The 19132-nt window shown below is 37.1% G+C and overlaps 3 protein-coding genes across 3 annotated transcripts; all 3 read left to right on the top strand.

Moving 5' to 3' along the window:
- The first annotated feature begins 7103 nt into the window (after nucleotides 1-7103).
- On the top strand, nucleotides 7104-10475 carry gdf10b (growth differentiation factor 10b). Its single transcript, XM_027005027.2, has 3 exons — nucleotides 7104-7506; nucleotides 8146-9017; nucleotides 9342-10475. Exons 1-3 carry the CDS (start codon nucleotides 7266-7268, stop codon nucleotides 9531-9533), a joined length of 1305 nt encoding a protein of 434 aa, XP_026860828.2. The 5' UTR covers nucleotides 7104-7265; the 3' UTR covers nucleotides 9534-10475.
- Nucleotides 10476-10558: 83 nt separating this feature from the next.
- Nucleotides 10559-13644, top strand: gdf2 (growth differentiation factor 2). Its single transcript, XM_027005026.2, has 2 exons — nucleotides 10559-11646; nucleotides 11933-13644. Exons 1-2 carry the CDS (start codon nucleotides 11199-11201, stop codon nucleotides 12817-12819), a joined length of 1335 nt encoding a protein of 444 aa, XP_026860827.2. The 5' UTR covers nucleotides 10559-11198; the 3' UTR covers nucleotides 12820-13644.
- A 1236-nt stretch (nucleotides 13645-14880) lies between these two features.
- rbp3 (retinol binding protein 3) lies at nucleotides 14881-16800 on the top strand. The gene is given in 8 exon segments (XM_027005062.2): nucleotides 14881-14903; nucleotides 15063-15240; nucleotides 15242-15649; nucleotides 15651-15783; nucleotides 15786-15886; nucleotides 15953-16107; nucleotides 16253-16466; nucleotides 16744-16800. Coding segments are annotated over 8 exon segments (1269 nt in total).
- The last annotated feature ends 2332 nt before the right edge of the window (nucleotides 16801-19132 follow it).

Genomic DNA, 19132 nt, shown 5'->3' with positions numbered 1-19132 from the left:
AGGACTTTGGGTTCAGAGCAACTTATAACTGGATGTAATAATGTCTGGACAAAGGACTGACTATACTTCACCATTAGGTTTGTGCCAAACCCCTTAAAAAAGTTAAACATTGAAATGTGCACACTATGCTGTCCTTCTCAATGAGTTCTTCCAGCTTCCTCTGATATCTATGAGGTCATTTCAAGTGTATGTATAGTGTATTTGCAAAGTAGGACACTAGATAGCTATGTGAAATATCCTTTAACTACAAACGTCCTTCAAGCAGATCTATGCCAAGTCACAAATTAACATTGATTTAGTAACGAGCCTTTTGTTAAAATACCACCCCTCCTAAAAAACAAAATAGAGCACTCAGGTTACCATTTTGTTATTTTTCCAGACATAAAAATTTCATTATGAAATAAAGCAGCCCATGGTTGGTTCAGGGAATGGACACCTTACTAGATTTGGCTTATATAGTCTATGAACCTAAATGACTACATAAGTACAACCATTATCATCATCGCACTGATGAAACGTTAGCACAGTTTAAATAATCATAGGCATAGCACACTACAAACAAGAATGGAAATCTTTGAAAATAAGATAATATCTTCCTCAGGGTGGGGGGGATCCATGTGCAAATAAAGCCTGGGAATGTGTTTCATTCCCAGGCAAATGAATTACCAACTTTGGGAACCTGACCCTTATGTCTGGTTAATCCCAAGGTGCCGATAATCAAATATATCAGCTGCAACTATTCAACCTGCTGCAGATCAGATTTTACTGACCGAATGTCATGGGAACAGCAAAAGGCTCCATCACAGCTGACCAAAGCCTCCAACTGGCTGTGCACTTGTTCCCTATTCCTTTAGCTACCCTCCAGTTTAATGTGTTTCGCTGAGAACAAAGACACAGAACAGACAGAGTGATAGAGTTTTTGGTCTGCCCAGGGTGTTTAAATGCATGTCATTATAAGTGCTGGTTGTTAGTCGGCCTGTGAATATATTTGTATAGCATTCTTTTAAAATGACATTGTGATGTGGCATTTCTATTTTCTTTTCTTTTGCCTTTTGCCTTCTGAGTCCATCTTACTTGATCCAACTGGTCAGATACTTGAAACATAGGGAATACCAGACTGTTAGTATTAGCCAGCCTATGTAAGGTCAACAACATTGTGAAGACATTTCAAAGCCTTCACCACACATTTTCACAAGACATTCATGAGACATAACACAGCTCAGGTAAAAAATGGGCTATGCTGCTATTTGCTAGTGTTGCTAGGCTTTATAGAATGGCCTAAGCTGTATATAGCTGTATATAAGATGTTAAGCTGTATATAATATATATTAAGTCATTTCCAAAAATGCCTTTGAAAGGAATTAAGCTAAATTCTTTAGAAATGAAGTTAATTCTTTAATCACATAAATGTTACTGTGCACTATGTACTGTGATTAATGTTTATAAGATATACCAATGTTATTTAAGTGGTTCTAGTACCTTGTCTATTGTTAGCAATAATCATTTTGGAAATATTTACAAATATTAAGTTAGGCTGGGACTCTGGGTATTGTTAGACTAATTCAGATAAAGAAGTTAACATGCTTAGTAAAAGATTTTACAATGAATTTTAATGTACTGTTCTGAAAATAATTTTTGTTCATGTCATAGTATTCTATTTAATTCCTTTATACTATCGTCCTAATATTCAATTTATTTATTATAGAAAGGCATTACAGAGTAATATTTAAAAATAATTTACAAAGTCTCCCAATTACAAACATTATTGTTCATTATTAACATTTGACAATAACCAAAATATGGTTGATGGAGACAAGGGATTAAAGACATCATTGCCTTCTCAAATAATACACATTTACACTAGTTCTTTCCCCCATATATTTTTCCCTTTATATTCCTTACATTTTCTGTAGCATTTAAATCCCTGCTGTGTAACAGCAGTAATGTGATTACAGTGTCACACAGGAACATACCCTCATTATTCTGCACTATATCATATTTCACTACCTTGGTAAATACTACAGGGTTGATCTTAGGGATTGATGAAAGATGCAATTTTTAAAAAATGAATCCTGGCAAAACTAATAAAAACAGGCTACCCTGTAAATTTTAAATTGAGGCCCCTTGGTTTTGGCAAAACATGTTAATACTGCAATGGACAACTGGATAATCATATGAATTGAAACATAGTTTGTACAAATGTATCCTTTGACTAACACAGTCACCTTTTAGCTGAGACAGCAGCTCTTAAGAGTCACTTAGCTGCAGCCTTGTGTCTTGTGTTAAATTTGAAGGACACGGGCTTATAAAGGCAGTCAGACATTTCAGTCTAATGACAAATGCATGAGTGAGTCCATACACTCATTTTCCACAGATTTTATGTTAAGGATTCGTTCACAGATGACACAGTGATTCCTGGCAATAATAATTCAAGTGAAGCCAGAAATCAGCTTAAGGTAATGGGATAAAAGGCTATATGCCTTATAAAGCTGTATGCACACAAATGCACAGAGTAAAAGCTACGGATGTGTCACCACACAACAAAAAATATTTTTTGCACTTCTTCAATTTAAATTTAGTTTCAGTTTAAAAACCATAAAAGTTCCAAAACCATAAAATCTAGAGTCTAGGAAAAGTTTTTTTTAATCAAAGTATGCAATATGCAGAAACATTTGCCAGAAATGACAAATCCATATGTCTTTTGCTGCACATATATTATACATATACTGATAAATAAAAACTGAATTGATGGCAATTGTGGGACTGGTGTATGAGGTAATGAGGCATACAGAATCAGATATCAGTTTTGTAGAAGGAAAATAATGATGAATGACAGTTGCCAAGAGATAAAAAAAAATGCCCTGCCTCTGCAGGTCTGACTGGCCACAGCTCTCTGAGGCAAAATCAGAAAGAGATGCAGTGAAACAGACTCTTGATTCTTGTGGGAGGTACCTTCTAATCACTAGTACAATCACAACAAATTAATCAAGGTTGTTAAATCAAGTGTTGTTAAATGAAAGTTGAAATAATTGCATTACTTTAATGTACTATGGATTTAAATTCAGAAACTAAATGGACTGGCAAAACTAAAAATATAGCATAGTTTATATAATAAGCTTTAGACTGAACATTGGTGCATGACAATTTAAATTTGACTTGTTGCTGTACTATTTCCAGAAAAGCTGAAAGAAAGTTAGTAGGATCCCTTAATCACAACATTTTACACAGGCACAGAAATCTCTACTGATTTCCATCCCAGCTACTATACTGGTGGAAGTATAAGTGAGATGTAATTTGTTTAAATGGGTAATTAAGTGCTTATTGTTTAACACCCCAGATCTAGTTTTATCACATCCATACTGAATTTGAAGTTACAATTTAGAAAAAAAACTAAATGTATAATCATTTCAGCTCTATTAATAGGTGTGAACGATTGAATCATTCACACCAGTTATCTGTGTATCTCTTCAGATTTAATTCCTGAAATGCCCTTATTCACAGAGTTTAAGTCAAGTTTGTTCTGAGATGTAAAATGAGGAATTTGACAATCAATTATTTTGACAATTTATAATAGCTGAGAGTTTGTCTTCCAGGTGACAAGTAAGATTTATTCAAGAAAAATACGAAATGTTAATTTTTGCGCATCACCTGTGAAGTTTCCCAATACTGCGTATCACAGTATTCTGCCAACATTGAAGGGATAGCGATATGGATAAAGGTAAAATCAATTCTCGCTTCGGCCCTGTGAGGGTTGATTTACGTTCAGAGCAATGAAAAGCTCCAGCAAGGGGGAGAGAGTGGTGCCAGTTGTCAGGACATTTGGTGCATTATGTGGAGGGTAATGGGCTAGCTGAAGGAACGATGATGGGAAAATGGCTCTCCTGTTCAGGAGCCCTTGAAGTGATTGATAACTGTGAGGATGGAGTACAGCAGCCTATGAACAATTGTGCTCCCCTCTAGTCAGTGCATGGATAAACATATGAGTGGCCTCAGCTTTGCCTCTCTGGCCTACAAGAAGCAGAACCAGATGGCCTTCAAGATGCAGCTGTTTCATAACTAAACACACCATGTCTGTAGAGCACACTACTTTAATGTTAATAATGCATCTGTCTGGATACTACTGTTTAAATCAGATCAGAGATGTTTGATTTAAGGTAAATCTCATCAAATTCCAAACTTAACATAACATTAGTTCTCAAAAAACAAGTTAAAACAATGAGAATATGATGATCAGATTTGCTGTTTCAAGAAACATTCATTAGTTAGTTCTCCATGATGAGATGCAGTTTCTTGGTTGGCTAGTTTGGTCAGCACAAGTTGGACTGGGAGATATGTGAAAAGCTACTAACATTCCTATTCTGAAATTTCCTACATTGGCTTTCTCCTCAGCTGCTTCTTTTGAAGGACTGGAGACATCCAGAACTGCACCAATTTAAATCTTTTGACATCTGCAACACATAAATCACAAGCATGTCAATGGAAAGCCTTCTTGAACACATTCAATATTTACCTCAAGATATTTGTAGTTCATGTTTGTCAGTAATGTGCAAAACTCTGAGTATGAAAGAATAATTGTTACTTTTCCTGCAGTGGAAAAAAAGTGTTTGGAAATGCAATTTGGGAAAGTGGGAATTTTAAAGACGGTTTGAAAGTGGTTGGTAATTATGTTGGGTTTCTGTACATGCATCTTGTCCATGGTGTGCCATGAGACTCTGACTGCTGAGTGCACCTCATTACCTTTGTTATGGAGCCCAAACGTCTAAATCCTGATGATGAATGAACCACTTTTCGTCCCCAGTGCTGATAGCATACAGAGCTGGGTCAGGGCCCTACCGACTGAAGGCAGGCTAGCAAACTTAGCGAGAAAAATGCTCAAAATGTGTTGACTCTCAAGACCTAAACTGACTGCAGTTCCTTTAAAAAAAAAAAAAAAAAAAAAAAAAAAAAAAAAAAGAGTCACTACCTGAAATGGCACTATGACTTTTGTTATTGCCATCATAGTGACAAAAATTATTCTGGCCCATATTTTCAGCTTCTTTTCTGGTCTGTTCACGACTCTGTTGGCATGGCTGGCTGCCGTATTCAAATGCGACAGACAGCCGGATATTTCTGGCAGATGAGAACTGTCAGAAGAGACCATCTCCCAGCCAGGCCCTGACGTGAACCGCTTGGAGAGTGTGAGGTGAGAGCCAAACACTGACAAACGTTGTGTGAGCTGTGTGTGGACATTTTGGCATTGGCAACACAGTGGTTTTCATAGTCCTTGGATATCCATGACCAAATCAGTCAAAATAGTCATTTAATCAGAGCCAGCACTAAGAAAACCAGTCAAGACGGAGGTTGGTGATGGGCCAAAAGCAACATGGTCGACACTGTCTTTGGTTGAGATGAACACCCCAGGCAAAAATAACTGGACAAGGAGGAAAAGGTCAAAGTCCTCGACTGCACACTAAAAATGACTGATACAAAACTGTCACAAGGGATGAAAGGAGCAAAATGGTCTTGGTTTGGAACACAAGACTCTGATCTGAAGGTATATGATGTGTTTGTCGTTTTCAGACAAAACAGAAAAGGCAGAGATTTATTACTCAAAAGACATATCTAAAATCAGAATCTGGTTTGTCACCCTTCCATTCAATTATAATAATAATTCTGTAATAATTAGTATTGGAATAGATACCTAAAATTTGGTTTTAACAAGCTGTATTTATGTAGTTGCCTTGACTGAGCATATGGAACAAAGATGTGACCATGTATTCCTGGATGTCACATTTGGTGTTGTCTGTGGCACCTGTCTCTGGATGCAAGAGAAGTAATAGGAATCATAGAACCCTAGAGTCTTATGGTACATATTACTTTGGAGTTTTTCCTCAACACTGTTGCCTTTGGTTTGCTCATAGGGGCCTGGAGCTGGACTCTCTGTAAAGCTACTTTCTGTAAAGCTGCTATGTGACATCTGTTGTAAATGGCGCTATAAATTACATGTTGAATTAAATTATTTTGAGAATAATTTTAAAATTATTTTAAATCTTTACTTTTACAACTTTAAAACTGACATCAACAGGCAATCTTCTTACAGGCAAAAAGATTTTGTTGATTGAGACAGACACATCTCTTCGCTTTGAGTGTCTGCCTCAATCACAATATAATAGCACTGGACATAGCAAAATTAAAAAAAAATAATAATAAATAAATAAATAAGTAAATAAATAAATAAATAAATAAATAAATAAATAAATAAAAGAATGGAATAACATTATATAAGTGACAGGAAAGTTCACACTGGGAGAACGAAGGAAAATAGATCAGTTGGTGGAAGCTTCAAGCTTAACCTGGCAGGGCAGACTCTGGAACTAACTGTCTCATCATAATTAGTTAAGGGTGGACACATCATGAGTCCTGTTTGCCCTTTATGCTAGTGTAAAGTTTGCCTGGCTCATTCAGCAGTCAACACAGCAAGACATTGACTATCTACATGTAAAAGCAAGACTTCAAGAAGGGGGAAACGATTATGAATTGTACCTCAGATTTTGGAGTACATTATTTACTAACCTTTATTAACATCTAACTCGCTTGATTTTCTCTGTCTGTGTTTATGCTTACTAACTCAAAAGACAATGTTAATTAGAGCTTTGCACATTTGCCAAGGCGTAGGGTTCGATGGGAGACAACCTAAACACAGAATTAGGACATGTGGCGCACGGACTGAAAACAAGCGGTAGGTTCTTTGATGTCTGAACTGCATATTGTTTCTTTTTCGGTGCAGCCAGCATTTCTCGCTGATACCGCTCTGACGTGAAGAGTCTACCTTTCTTCATCCTAACCATATCGTTGTGAAAAATACCAGATATTCTCTCACCAATAAAATAATGAAAATAAACAGGAGTTATGTAAGTGATAAATTGGGTAATGATGGCCAATTCATTATTTTCATAATTTATAGCCAACTACTGCAGTAATCATTACTGAAGTGATATTAGAGTGGATCATAACTGAACTGGGAAGAAATACGGTCTAGCCTCTTGTTGGCTGGCCGCCGGGAACGTCACCATCTGTCATTGCTTTAGATTTTTTACGTCTTGGTCTGCAGTAGTTTGAAGAAACAAGTGTATAGGCTGTTGAGTCTCTGCGAGCATTACGCGCGAAACAGGACAGCAATAAGACGCAAAGAATTCGGTTACCTTGGTACTCTTTCTATCTTTTTCATCCTTTTCTTCTGTTTCACTGGAAACCTCTGATGGAACTGTAACTTCCGTATAGTAAATATGGCGCTTTTTTTCATTTATGCGATACAAATTATTCTAGTTATGGACATCGATGAAATTAAAGTGGTGGACTCATTTAAATACGATGGAGATATCACAGGGACAGCTCCTCACCGAAACTCAGACAGCACTGTACAGAACATGGTGTCAATGAATATGTTTAAAATGTATGAAAAATTCAGCAAAGAGAAATACCGTCACGTGGACGAAAATACCGTCAGGAGCTTCAAAGCTGTCTCTGGTAAAATATTTATTAACATATATCTTCAACTTTAAAATTGTTTTATCATTTTGCCAGAATTTGTGAATAGTTGCTGGGTAACAAAAACAAACAAACAAACAAAAAAATGTTTTTCCTGAAAACTCATATGTTTAACTAATTTAATATTTACCCTATAAATCTGATTTAAAATTAATATGCTAGAGTTGACTATAATGTGGGGTGCGATGTAGAATTGTGAAAAAAATATATATATATAATGCACATACAGAATCTGCAGAATTCGTTTGTTATACATTTTGAAATTGACGCAAGACATGTTTATTCTGGTTTTACTACTAACTGAATTTGAACTGCAACGTTTCTTCACGAAGTTCATATGATATTAGACCGATTTTTAAAAAAAAAGTATAAACAATATCATATAGTCATTAAGCAACACAAAAGCAACCATTTATCCGTTTACTACACAAACACGTACACTTTTAAAGTGTGGTAGAGTGTAAAATTGAGACGTTATTCAGGTGTCTATTGCCTGAAGGCATTACTGGCCAATTAACGTTCATTCACACATACCTTTGAACTGAAACCTGTAGCGTAAATTAAACTGATGAGTTTACTTCATACCATCTTTTTATACTTCTTAATATTTCCTTGCAGTGTTCTTTAAGAACAAGGTCCTGTTTTATTTCAACTTAACTTCCATCCCCGAGTCAGAGGTGATCTTATCGGCGAGCCTTCACTTCCCTGACCAACATGGCCGTCAGCGGCCTTGGAGCTGTCGACGTGCCCGGGGGTCCTCATGTCACTTCCAGCACCTACAGCTGGTTCTTCAAGGAACATCACAATACACAGATTCCCCCTCTTATCTTGGCAACATCACATTGTTCCCAAACAGAAAAGGGCCTTGGCAGGTGACGGATGTGTCCTCAGTTGTTCAGCAGGCTCGCACTCGAAACGAGCTCTTGATTTCTGCAGAGCTTCACTTCAGCGAGAGGCACCAGTGGTGGCCCGAGCGCTTCTTTCTCCAAGGTTTGCCCTACATTCTCATATATGCCAATGACCTAGCTATAACTGAGCCCAACAGCATTGCCATGGGCTTACAGAGGTATAGTCCTTTTCCTGTGGGAGAGGAGAGGGGAACCAGACCACCTAATGCCACCCCAAGCTCCAGGATCAGAAGAAACACAGACCACTTACAGAATAATTTACTCCTTGATGTCCAGCATAGTGATCTGAAAAAAAAAGAACTGTGGTACAATACTTATTTCGCACTAAAGCCCAAGCCCTCGTCCAAGAGTCAGGGTGAGAGGCAGGGTCAGGAGACAAGAGGGAGCAGGTCTCAAGAATTGAGCTTTGACGAGAGGACCATGAAGAAGGCTCGCCGTAAGCAGTGGAGTGAGCCTCGAGCGTGTGCGAGACGTTACCTGAGGGTGGACTTTGCTGACATAGGCTGGAGTGAGTGGATACTGGCCCCAAAAGCATTTGATGCCTACTACTGTGCAGGAACATGTGGATTTCCCATGTCCAAGGTTAGACCACAAACTAAGCATGCAGGCAGAACTGAATAATGATTTCCGGTCAAATTGGTGGCCTGGGTTTCTGAATGTAGATCTCGGTGCAACTAAATTTAACCTTTGTCCAGAAAAACAGGCCATTTTGTTTAACAAAAGTGGAAAATTTGGTGGGAATTGCAGGGTAGAAATGTATATAACAGCTGTCACTGTTACCATCCTATAGTACATTTAAAACAGTGCTTATCCTTTTTTTCTCATTTTTCCTGCTCAAGGTTTATGTCAGTTAGTTTCCTCTGTGAATAATCCCTTCACTTTAACCTCTTTCTATGACCTCTTCAGGTTGTTCAGCCATCCAATCATGCTACCATACAAAGCATTGTGAGGGCAGTGGGGATTGTTCCTGGAGTCCCTGAGCCTTGCTGTGTTCCTGAAAAGATGAGTCCATTGGCTGTGCTATTCCTGGACACCGACAGGAACATGGTGCTGAAAGTCTACCCCAGCATGGCTGTGGAAACCTGTGCTTGTCGATAAGGCAGCTAGGAGTGGCACAAATAGACTTTGTTCAAGTGAGGATAGACAAACAGGCCTAAGGCAGGAACTGTCTAAGTTCTTGGGAAGACAAGATAGTCATATATACCAATTTCAAATACATAATTCAATCATGGATTTATAGACCTCAAAACCTCAAAACTGCTATAACAAAACTTTGCAGATATGAGAACACACTCTGTATTTTTATTGTATTTTTTAAAGTTGTGTAGCATGCTAAACCATTGAGTATTCCTTGAAACTCCAATTTGAAATAGCTGAAAAATAGCTGAAAAAAAGTCCCCAAGCTTAGTCCCCAAGACTAGCTCTGACTTTATTAACAAACAGCACTATAATATGCTATACATTTTAGTAAGAGAATTTAAAATTAAAATTTCTGATTAGGCGCTGACAGTTAGGAAGTAACTGTTGAAGGTTGTAAATCAAACATAATTTAGCATCTTAATCTCTTTTTCTAATATTTATATATGATGAATGAAAAGCAATATTCAAATGAATATATGTAAATAACCTAATATTTTACAAGTTTTATTTGGTAAAATATAATAGCTAGTTAAGGAAACATTACAATTGAGTAATTAAAAGATCTGAGAACTTGGTTAGATTTGCTGTCTAACGATACACATTCAGATTGGAGTCCAATGCACAAGGCTCATAAATCTTTGCTGCCACCTAGTGTATTTTCTATGAAATTGTTATAGCCAGTCAACCGTCAGGCAGAATACGTTCACCTTTACATTCAGGTTTGTGTGTACCACACTCAGTATTATGCTTGCTTTGCCTTTTAAAAGATGCTGAAGGCACAAAAATAGCAGTACATCAGACTGAAGGTAAAGTATATGTCATAAAATCCATAGATTTTTGTTTATTTTCCAATTATAATTCTATGTTAACAGAAATAAAAATAAAGAGTAATTTCCTCAACCCATACATACTGTAACATTATAAGCAAATAATAATAATACATTTATTTAATGTGGTCTAGTTTGGAGTCTCCTGTGTTCTGAAGCAACATTGTGTATAGTGTATTGCTGTGACTAGCTCATGGTTTCTTAGTACAGTTTCTGCTACATGTATGGACTTTCCTTAAATTCACTAGAGCATTCCTTTCATAGATTGCTCCTAGTCAAACCCTAATGAGTTGCTTGAGAGACAAACCATAAAGCAGTGTGACAGTGCATGGGCCATCGTCCTTAAACCCACTAACCCAGCTTTTATCCCTAACAGTGAAACCAACCAAAGCATGGAAAAAGATCTCAATATTCACATTATTTTAAAAAACAATCTATTTGATACTCTATGTATTTGCTACTTGAGCCTCAGTGATATTTTTCTTTTACTTTAAATATGAATGTGTCCTAAAATAGAAGGATCACCAAGGCAAACATGCAAAGATTCAAATCCTGCAGACCACAGCTAACAACCTAAAAATCTGACCCTGGAGAGAGATGAACCTTCTTGCATGCCCTTGCATTTCCAGAGTCTTACTCATTAGCCCCCGAAGTCAGTCAACTGTTTACAGAAACTTCATTAACTGCAAGGCCCCTAATGATAACAAAGCTTGTAGCCTGACATCAATGGTTCAGATAAGAATAGTTAAGCTAGTATTTTGGTTGTCAAGAGTGTGTGCTGTTTACTGTACAGTGTATGGGAGTGAACTCACAACTGAGTGTTCTCATTTTCGAAATCCCAATCTCGAGGATTCTTCAAAAGAAAGCCAAAACAGAGCAGTCATATATTGCAAGAGACCTTAACACAATGCAGGGATTTCAATATTTGCTGCTTCACCTGTGCCTCTGTGTGGCTCGTTCTTGTGAGGGGAAATCAATACGTAAAGTCAGTAAATGGGAAACGATGGAGGTTGCTACAGCATTGGAGCCTGACCTAGAGGATCAGGACAGCTTGAATTCCAGGTTGGAGAGCTTTATGGGCACCATGAAGGAAGACTTTCTGAAGATGCTGAACTTGTCAGCGGTCCCGCAGGACCAGAGGAAAGTTCAGCCTTCTTCTTTTATGATGGACCTGTATAACAAATATGCTTCGGATAAGTCTTCCGTCCCACACTCCAATGTCATTCGAAGTTTCATCATACAGGGTAAGGCCATTTTAGTAGCATCTTAAGCACACACTGTAAACTGTATTTTTGAGTAAACAAGTTAACTTTGAGTTCATCTTAAGGTTAGTATGGTTATGAATTGAAAAAAGTTACTTAGGGTTGAACTTAAGGCTACCTCTATAGGCCAGTGACTCCTTATCAGTCCTGGGAAGCCAATTTATAGATCAATTTGTGTTTACCTAACTCTAACACACCTGAGTTTCTTAGTTTCTTACACTTCCTATATTAAACTCTGACTTGAAGATTTTTTCTCTTTTCTGTGCAGATGTGACCCAGTCAGTTGTTAGTATAAACAAAACTAAACACAGACTACTATTCAATATCTCCATCCCTTACTATGAGGAGGTCACTATGGTGCAACTCCGGCTCTTCACACAGTGGGACAGCGGGCAGACAACCTGTGATAATACTTTTGCTTCCATTAGTATTTATGATGTAGAACAGATACAGAACCCAAAGACACTACACTTCCTGGACAGAAAGGACATCAATAACACAGGAAACGTTTGGGAAGCCTTCAAGGTAACAGATGCAGTCCTAAGTTGGCTTCAGTCAAGGTATGGAGCAGGTGAGCTAGAGGTTGAAGTAGAAAGTTGGGGCTGTGGGTCATTTAAAGGAGGGGGTTATGACATTAGCCTAAATTTGGAGGATGACACCTCTCCTGCTCTGATTGTCTTTTCGGATGACCTTGAGAACTGGAAGAGGAAAGCCAAAAATGAGGTAAAAGAAATGATGACTCATGAAGAGGAGACATTTTTGTTGAGGACAGGCCCTATGGATGACTATGAAAATGAGGTTGACCTGGACCTGCATTCCAGGAAAAAGAGAAACACAAAGAACTTCTGCCAAAGGACCTCACTGAGGGTGAATTTCAAGGATATTGGATGGGACAAGTGGTTTGTGGCACCACCTGAATATGAAGCCTATGAATGTAAAGGGGTGTGTGATTACCCCCTAACAGATGATGTCAGCCCTTCCAAACATGCAATCATCCAAACCCTGGTAAACCTGAGCAACCCAAAAAAAGCCAACAAAGCTTGCTGTGTTCCAACAAAGCTGGACCCCTTAACTGTCATGTACCAAGAGAATGGCATCATCACTGTAAGGCACTTCTATGAGGAGATGAAGGTGGCTAAGTGCGGATGTAGGTAATGAGAGACTACCCATGCTGCCTTTCTCACAATACGTCAATACGGTTATATTGGGCAGCGTGTAAAAATGGTACAGTAACCTGAATGCTTGTATAAATCTATGTGTCATTGATACATATTACAAATATATCTTTAACAGATATATTGAAATAAATTATGAAACTATGAAAATTATGTGAAAATGCATTTGATTAAGATGCATTTTGTAATTCAATTACAGAAAAATACACTGGAGTTTATCATAATGAGTGGATAGATAATACAATTCTGTGATAATTGATTATATGATTAGTATCAGACTTTTTAAGTTTGTATTTAGAAGGTGGTAGAAAGGAATAAAGAATCATTAGAACCACAGAACCACCATCATTAGTTAGGCCACATGTCAATGTATGTTTATAAAGTTCCTAAGGTAGTTTCTAGTATTTGAAATAAGAATATACTGATCCCAAAAGTATCTTGACATTTTTTCACTTCAGTTCAATACATATACCAAATACAACCAAATGCTCAAAATCTATCTGAATACATATTTACATGTAATTATAATACTGCTCATCTCTGTATAACACCGAGTTGAATTTAAGTATTCATTAGCCAATGCTGATTTATTTATCATTATTTATCCATGTTTCTTGGTGACAAAAATGTGAATAGACAATATAATATATATCTTATATAATAGATTATGGTTAGGTTGTATATTGGCTACATATTTTCAAATGAATGTTAGTGTGTATTCCTTTTATTTAGTGTGTAGTATTTTTCACATGTTCTTCACATAAGAAACATGAAAGTATTTCTAAACTGGCACAAAAAAGAATGCAACAGGAAACAAATAAACTCGGTTTACCAGTATAATGTGTGTGTGTGTGTGTGTGTGTGTATATATGTATGTGTATATATATATATATATATATATATATATATATATATATATATATATATTTCATTGCTAACATATTTGAGCAATAAAATTGTAATCCTATATTATTATTACCCAGTGCTCCCAAGATAATACAGTTTCTCATAACTAATGTTCATTAACAATTACCTAAATTTCAGTTTAGTAATAATTTGAAGCTTCTGTGCTTCTGGGGGAAAATATTTGATTTCGAAATGTAGTTAGTTCATTTGTTTGAAGGGTATTTTAACTTTGTTTACACTTAGTTTTGCAATTAATATAATGTCTTTTTTGATCTGGCTACAGTATGCTGAACTGCTAGTGCTACTGCTCCACACTCAGGCATTAATATCAGTAGGTTATCGTCTTGGTGGTGTGCCAAAGATAATGCAATTAAAGGTTGATTCAGAGGAAAAACCTCTTAATAATGTGTATGTTGTTCAAAATCTGGAGGTGAAACCAAAGCCTGGGACAGAACTAGTTTACTGAATGGACAGTCCAAAATTCTGTATAAAAAGTAGAAAAGTGTGTACTGCAAGTCTGTTGCGTATTCAGCTCCTTTTGCCCTAGCAGTCTTTTGTAACATCTCAGTCCCAGATGTTTCATCTGAACCTATGCTTGTGCCAGAAATTGCAACAATTTTAACTGACACCCATTGCATCTCAAACAATCAAACTGACACACGCAAGGCCATCCAGCTAGCTGGAGATAACCTGCAAATATTAAATCAGAAAACACTTGCAGCTGTCCCGACTGTCCTGGACTGCAAGCCTCACTCAGTGACCCTTGGCTCATGGTGTTGTATAAGCCTAACTATGTTGCTATAACTCAACTTACTCTACCGACACTCTCCACACAACAGCTGATATGACTCAGAAATTTCATAAAACTGGAGGATATAGACAAGAACCTGCTGATTGACTGTATTATAGATCAGGAGACAGCAGAGGAACCTGGGAGACTTCTCCATGACAATATCATAGGGTTGTCTACATGTCAGTAATGATTTATATGTCTGTAATGATCTTTGACCTGTGGTGCTGTACAAGTGGTGAGTTCTCTGGTGTAACTTATATTATTTCGTATTTCTCAGACCCAGACCCACTTCTCTTTAAAAACAATCTATGACCCACTAACACAACTAAGGACTACTGGACAATGCCACCTCTTTTTGGTGATAGGTAGAGTAAAAGAAAAGACTTGATCAGCAAGCACAAGACAGGGACAGCCAAAGCTGTTGTTGACACTCTGAAGCACTTGAGGGCAGTCATAGGGTAAAAGTCTGCAGGAGGGTTAGTTGTATGTCTGAAAGTAAAGATCACTGGTGCTAGTTTCTATAGTCTTTGGCACTCTAAACGTGAGGTCCTAGAAAACAGTATTGCCTACCTGAAGATTCAGCACATTATTGGGGAAGAGATGGCTCAGAAGATCTGGCCAGTTCTGCTGAAGTATGTCTGGGACAAGGTTCTCCCCAGCTCTGCTATGATTATGGATTTGTGCTTCACCATCAATGGGGAACTTGTCTAGCATTCCTTACACTGTCTCCAATTACACTGATGCCAAGCCTCTAATCCATATTGAGTTTTTGTATGATAGACTCTCAAACAGTTCCACTGAGTCTTTGCCCAGCTTGCTGGGAAAGAGCTATGAAACCTCAAAGCCATTGATAATTTTGACAAGCAAAAACACTACTGGTGTGGCAGAAGATGTTTCTTACTGCCTTAAAAGCCTCAAAAGTTTGAAAGAGTATAGCTGGAGGCTTAGGGAAAGATGAAAGTTAGTGTCTCTGTACTTTTCACTAGGTCCACCAGTCAAATGCTGGAAAGTCACAAGAGTGGCGCCAGATGTTAAAGTCAATGCAGAAGATGAAATTGATGCTCCAGTTGCTGAAACCCCTGTAATTCTCATAGCAGCAGCCTCTCTGGTTTGTGGAAAACTATGCTCTGGAGAGTATTAGTGCAGATGTAGCAGAGACATTAGAGGCCCTACTGCCCAGTGGTGAGTACAGCATGATTTCCTCAAAGGGAGAATTGGAACCAAAACTCTCATCTGATCTCTTAAACAGTCAGTGGACAAATGCCTGAAAATCACACATAACATACCTCTCCAATGGTGAGAATTTGGCACTTGTTCTTACTTTTTAAAAATACGAACTAGTGCTACTGTATGTAACATATAAGGAAAGCCAAACTCACCTGTTTTCAGAACACTTAAGCAAAGATATTCAAAGAATTTATTTCAAACTGAAATGTTTTAGAACAACATCAGTTACCTTCCCTTTGATATATATAAGGGTTATGACCAAATTGCTAGTGTTTCTCAGACTATAATGGAGCATGTGTGGAATAAAGCGATGGATACAAATGCATTGATCAGTGACTTCAGGTAAGCCATCATAAGGGTAGTTGACTAGACAACGATTAAATCTTCTCTTGAAATTAATTATACCAGTGATTGTAAATTTAGAGTAGAACTATATTTAATCTGTCATATTCTGCCATCCCCCAAATAATTTCCATGTTTGTTACAGTGATCTTTTCCTGGCCATTCTGATCACCCGCTCAGACACTGCTCAGGGTCCTGTTCTGGAAAGGGCTGGGATTGCCCCTCATATTGCAGTGCCTGCCAATATAGCCCTGGACACAGCTATGGGTATATTCAATAAGCACTTTTCAGGACTGAAACAAATTTCTAAACTGTGCATGGTGCATGGTTTCACCCAGGCCATGTGGTCTAGGACACAAGTTAGGAGTTACAATACAAGTCCATTTTACTTTGTCATGGTGTGAAATTTCTGAAGAAAACTTCAAAAAGTTAATCTCCACAACCAAGTCTTCTGTATGTATTGTCTAGTTCTATTTCAGTGTCACTGGATATTATTTTTGTTTTATTTCATAACTTCCCTATGCCTTGCATCAGATGATGTAACCATAAACTGACATTTTAAAGATGATGATTTTGCTAGATGTGCTAGATAAGCACTTTTTTTTCTTTTGTGTTTTTTCAAATGTTAAACAACAGGACAAAAAGAACACAATGGGGGAACACAGTGGTTCCAATGAAGTTGACTGGGCCTAGCGAAGACCTTGGAGAAAACTCAAACATGAAATGTAATTTAAGATAACCATGCAGTGAAGCAATTACAATCTACACTTTGGAAACACACATTTAAGGAGAGAATCAGTATTTTGTTGTTAGGGTTAGTACATTAAAATGAGTGTTATAATGGGGGCACTGCAAAAAAAATAAAAATAAAAACTCTAATTACAGTGCAACCTTACATAGCAAGATGCCGCTTGTCAATATAGATTATAAATGGACAGACTGATATGATTATAATCATTTCAACCCTTAGAGCAAAGAAGAATTTAATCACAAAAAAAGACTTATTTTTACTTATTATTTCACAGTTTTGAAAAACACATAACTGCCAAATAATGGAGTGTTAATGCATCGGTGTTTTGGTTTCTCTTCTTAAGTCTGCCAAAACTATGCAAAGTTATTTCTCAACCACGTGAGAAATTTAGTTCAATAGGGGTGAATTACCAACCTGTCCAGAAGGTGGCAGTACAATTGTTCTCAGTAGCCCAAAGCAGCATATTACACATCAGCACTATGTAGGATGAAGATTCCTACAGTACAGAATGGGTTATTAAATCAGTTAAATTTACACAATAATTAAAATGAAAAATAAAAGTCGCAGGGTTTGACCTCAGAAAAGACTGGCATCCTGATGTTGAATCCATTGATTCATAAATCATATAAAAATCACTTATAGAAAAATAACATGTTAATTTGATGAATATGAGGGAAAGGCTAAATGATTTCTGTTCTACTCATGATACAGAACAATAAATGTGAAGACAAACAACATTCCTAAATAATTACATAATGATAATGAGATAATGACTACTACCACAGCACCTAGCAGAATTAATTAAAGAAAAAAGCTACCACATGCCACTGACAAGTAAGCATTTCTGGCACCACTAAATGAGTTTCTTGCATATCGTGCCTACTAACTTAGTTAGGTGAGGGCTACTAGGAGATTTATTGAACTAACTTGATAGAAGATATTGCTAAGGTTTGATGATCTGAGTGATCTAGGTGAAACATATCAAACAATCATGACAGGAGGAACCATGCATTTACAAAATTAATAAAAGAATCTGACAATTATTTCTAAAAATCCATGAGTAGTAATTGAATGGATTTACAAATCAAACAGCCAGTAAAATGTTCCCCCACTCTGGTGCATGTAAAGATTCAGTGAATTATATTCTGAATGCATTTTAAAAATCTTAATACAACTCTTGGGTCAATCGGGTAAGAGAGCATTGCTTTAATCTGATTAAGTAAATGAAAATATGCCATTCTGCAGAAATCACTGATGTGTTTTTGTAGTTCACTGTGAAAAATAACTCTTTAATTGAAGAAAATTAAGATAGCCAACAACTAATGTTATTTATGCAGGCAGACATAAAGACAATGCACCTGTAAGCATAAGCTTCTAAGGAAAGGATGTTGAGTGTGCCCTGCATAGCTGTATAGTGTCTATGTGCAAGTGTCTAAAACTAAGCGTTGGGGGACTCCACAAAATATTACATTCAGTTGGGGGTATAAGCATGCAGTCTACTGTATTCACATTAATTTGAGGTAAGCAGGTCATTTGAGCCCTATTAACTCTGAAATCTTTAAAGATCATTACCATTTCAGTGCTGTGCGCAACCCAAACAAACAACAACTAAATTATTATAACTTTCCCAATTATTTTGTCAAAATGAAATTGGAAATGTTAAAGAACTACAAAGTCATTATCTGGTTTAAGGCCAACTTATCTGATTATATTACAAGCAGGACCCCAGTAACACTTTTCCATCAAAAAAGTGCCAGTGTTCATGCTGGAGCTTGTGCTGATTCTTGCGAACTAGCAAACATTTTAAAAATGGACCCATATTTCCACTTGTTTGAGAGCGCAATGACTATGAATCTGGAAGTGGACATTCACTAATTTGAAAACAGAAGTTTGAAGAAAATGTATAAATGTATAAACCACAAGGTATAACACTTTACTTTAGCAAATTTTGTGCTTTTAGGTGAAAAAACAGGAAAACAACTTTACAACATTATATGGTGATGCCAGGGCCCTGCCCTTCAGCAACTTGTGTCATAGGTTCATTGATTCCAGAACAACAATACTATTGGGCTTGAATGGAACTAATTTTTTTAGCTGAGAACCTTTTTTTTTGGTGGTGAAAATCTGCAGAGCCATTCAAGATTTTGGCATTAGCAGTGGCACGATGCAAGTGCTTTAATACTAGTATAAAAAGCATGCTGTGGCATGCTGCTAGAGGGAACCAACTGTCAAAGAAACTCAGAAGTGTGCTGACAATAGACTTATTTTTAAATC

The sequence above is a fragment of the Electrophorus electricus genome, chromosome 14, assembly GCF_013358815.1.
Source record: "Electrophorus electricus isolate fEleEle1 chromosome 14, fEleEle1.pri, whole genome shotgun sequence".
Taxonomy (NCBI): Eukaryota; Metazoa; Chordata; class Actinopteri; order Gymnotiformes; family Gymnotidae; genus Electrophorus; species Electrophorus electricus.
The sequence above is the reverse complement of the archived record's forward strand: the minus strand, read 5'-3'. Positions and strand labels throughout refer to the sequence as shown.

Bases quoted from the DNA above. Each gene is read 5' to 3' on its own strand.
- gdf2 (XM_027005026.2), top strand. From the start codon at position 11,199: ATGGGAGTGAACTCACAACTGAGTGTTCTCATTTTCGAAATCCCAATC. The intron at 11,647-11,932 runs GTAAGGCCATTT...TTTTCTGTGCAG, and splicing joins TCGAAGTTTCATCATACAGG to ATGTGACCCAGTCAGTTGTT.
- gdf10b (XM_027005027.2), top strand. From the start codon at position 7,266: ATGGCGCTTTTTTTCATTTATGCGATACAAATTATTCTAGTTATGGAC. The intron at 7,507-8,145 runs GTAAAATATTTA...ATTTCCTTGCAG, and splicing joins GAGCTTCAAAGCTGTCTCTG to TGTTCTTTAAGAACAAGGTC. The intron at 9,018-9,341 runs GTTAGACCACAA...TGACCTCTTCAG, and splicing joins GTGGATTTCCCATGTCCAAG to GTTGTTCAGCCATCCAATCA.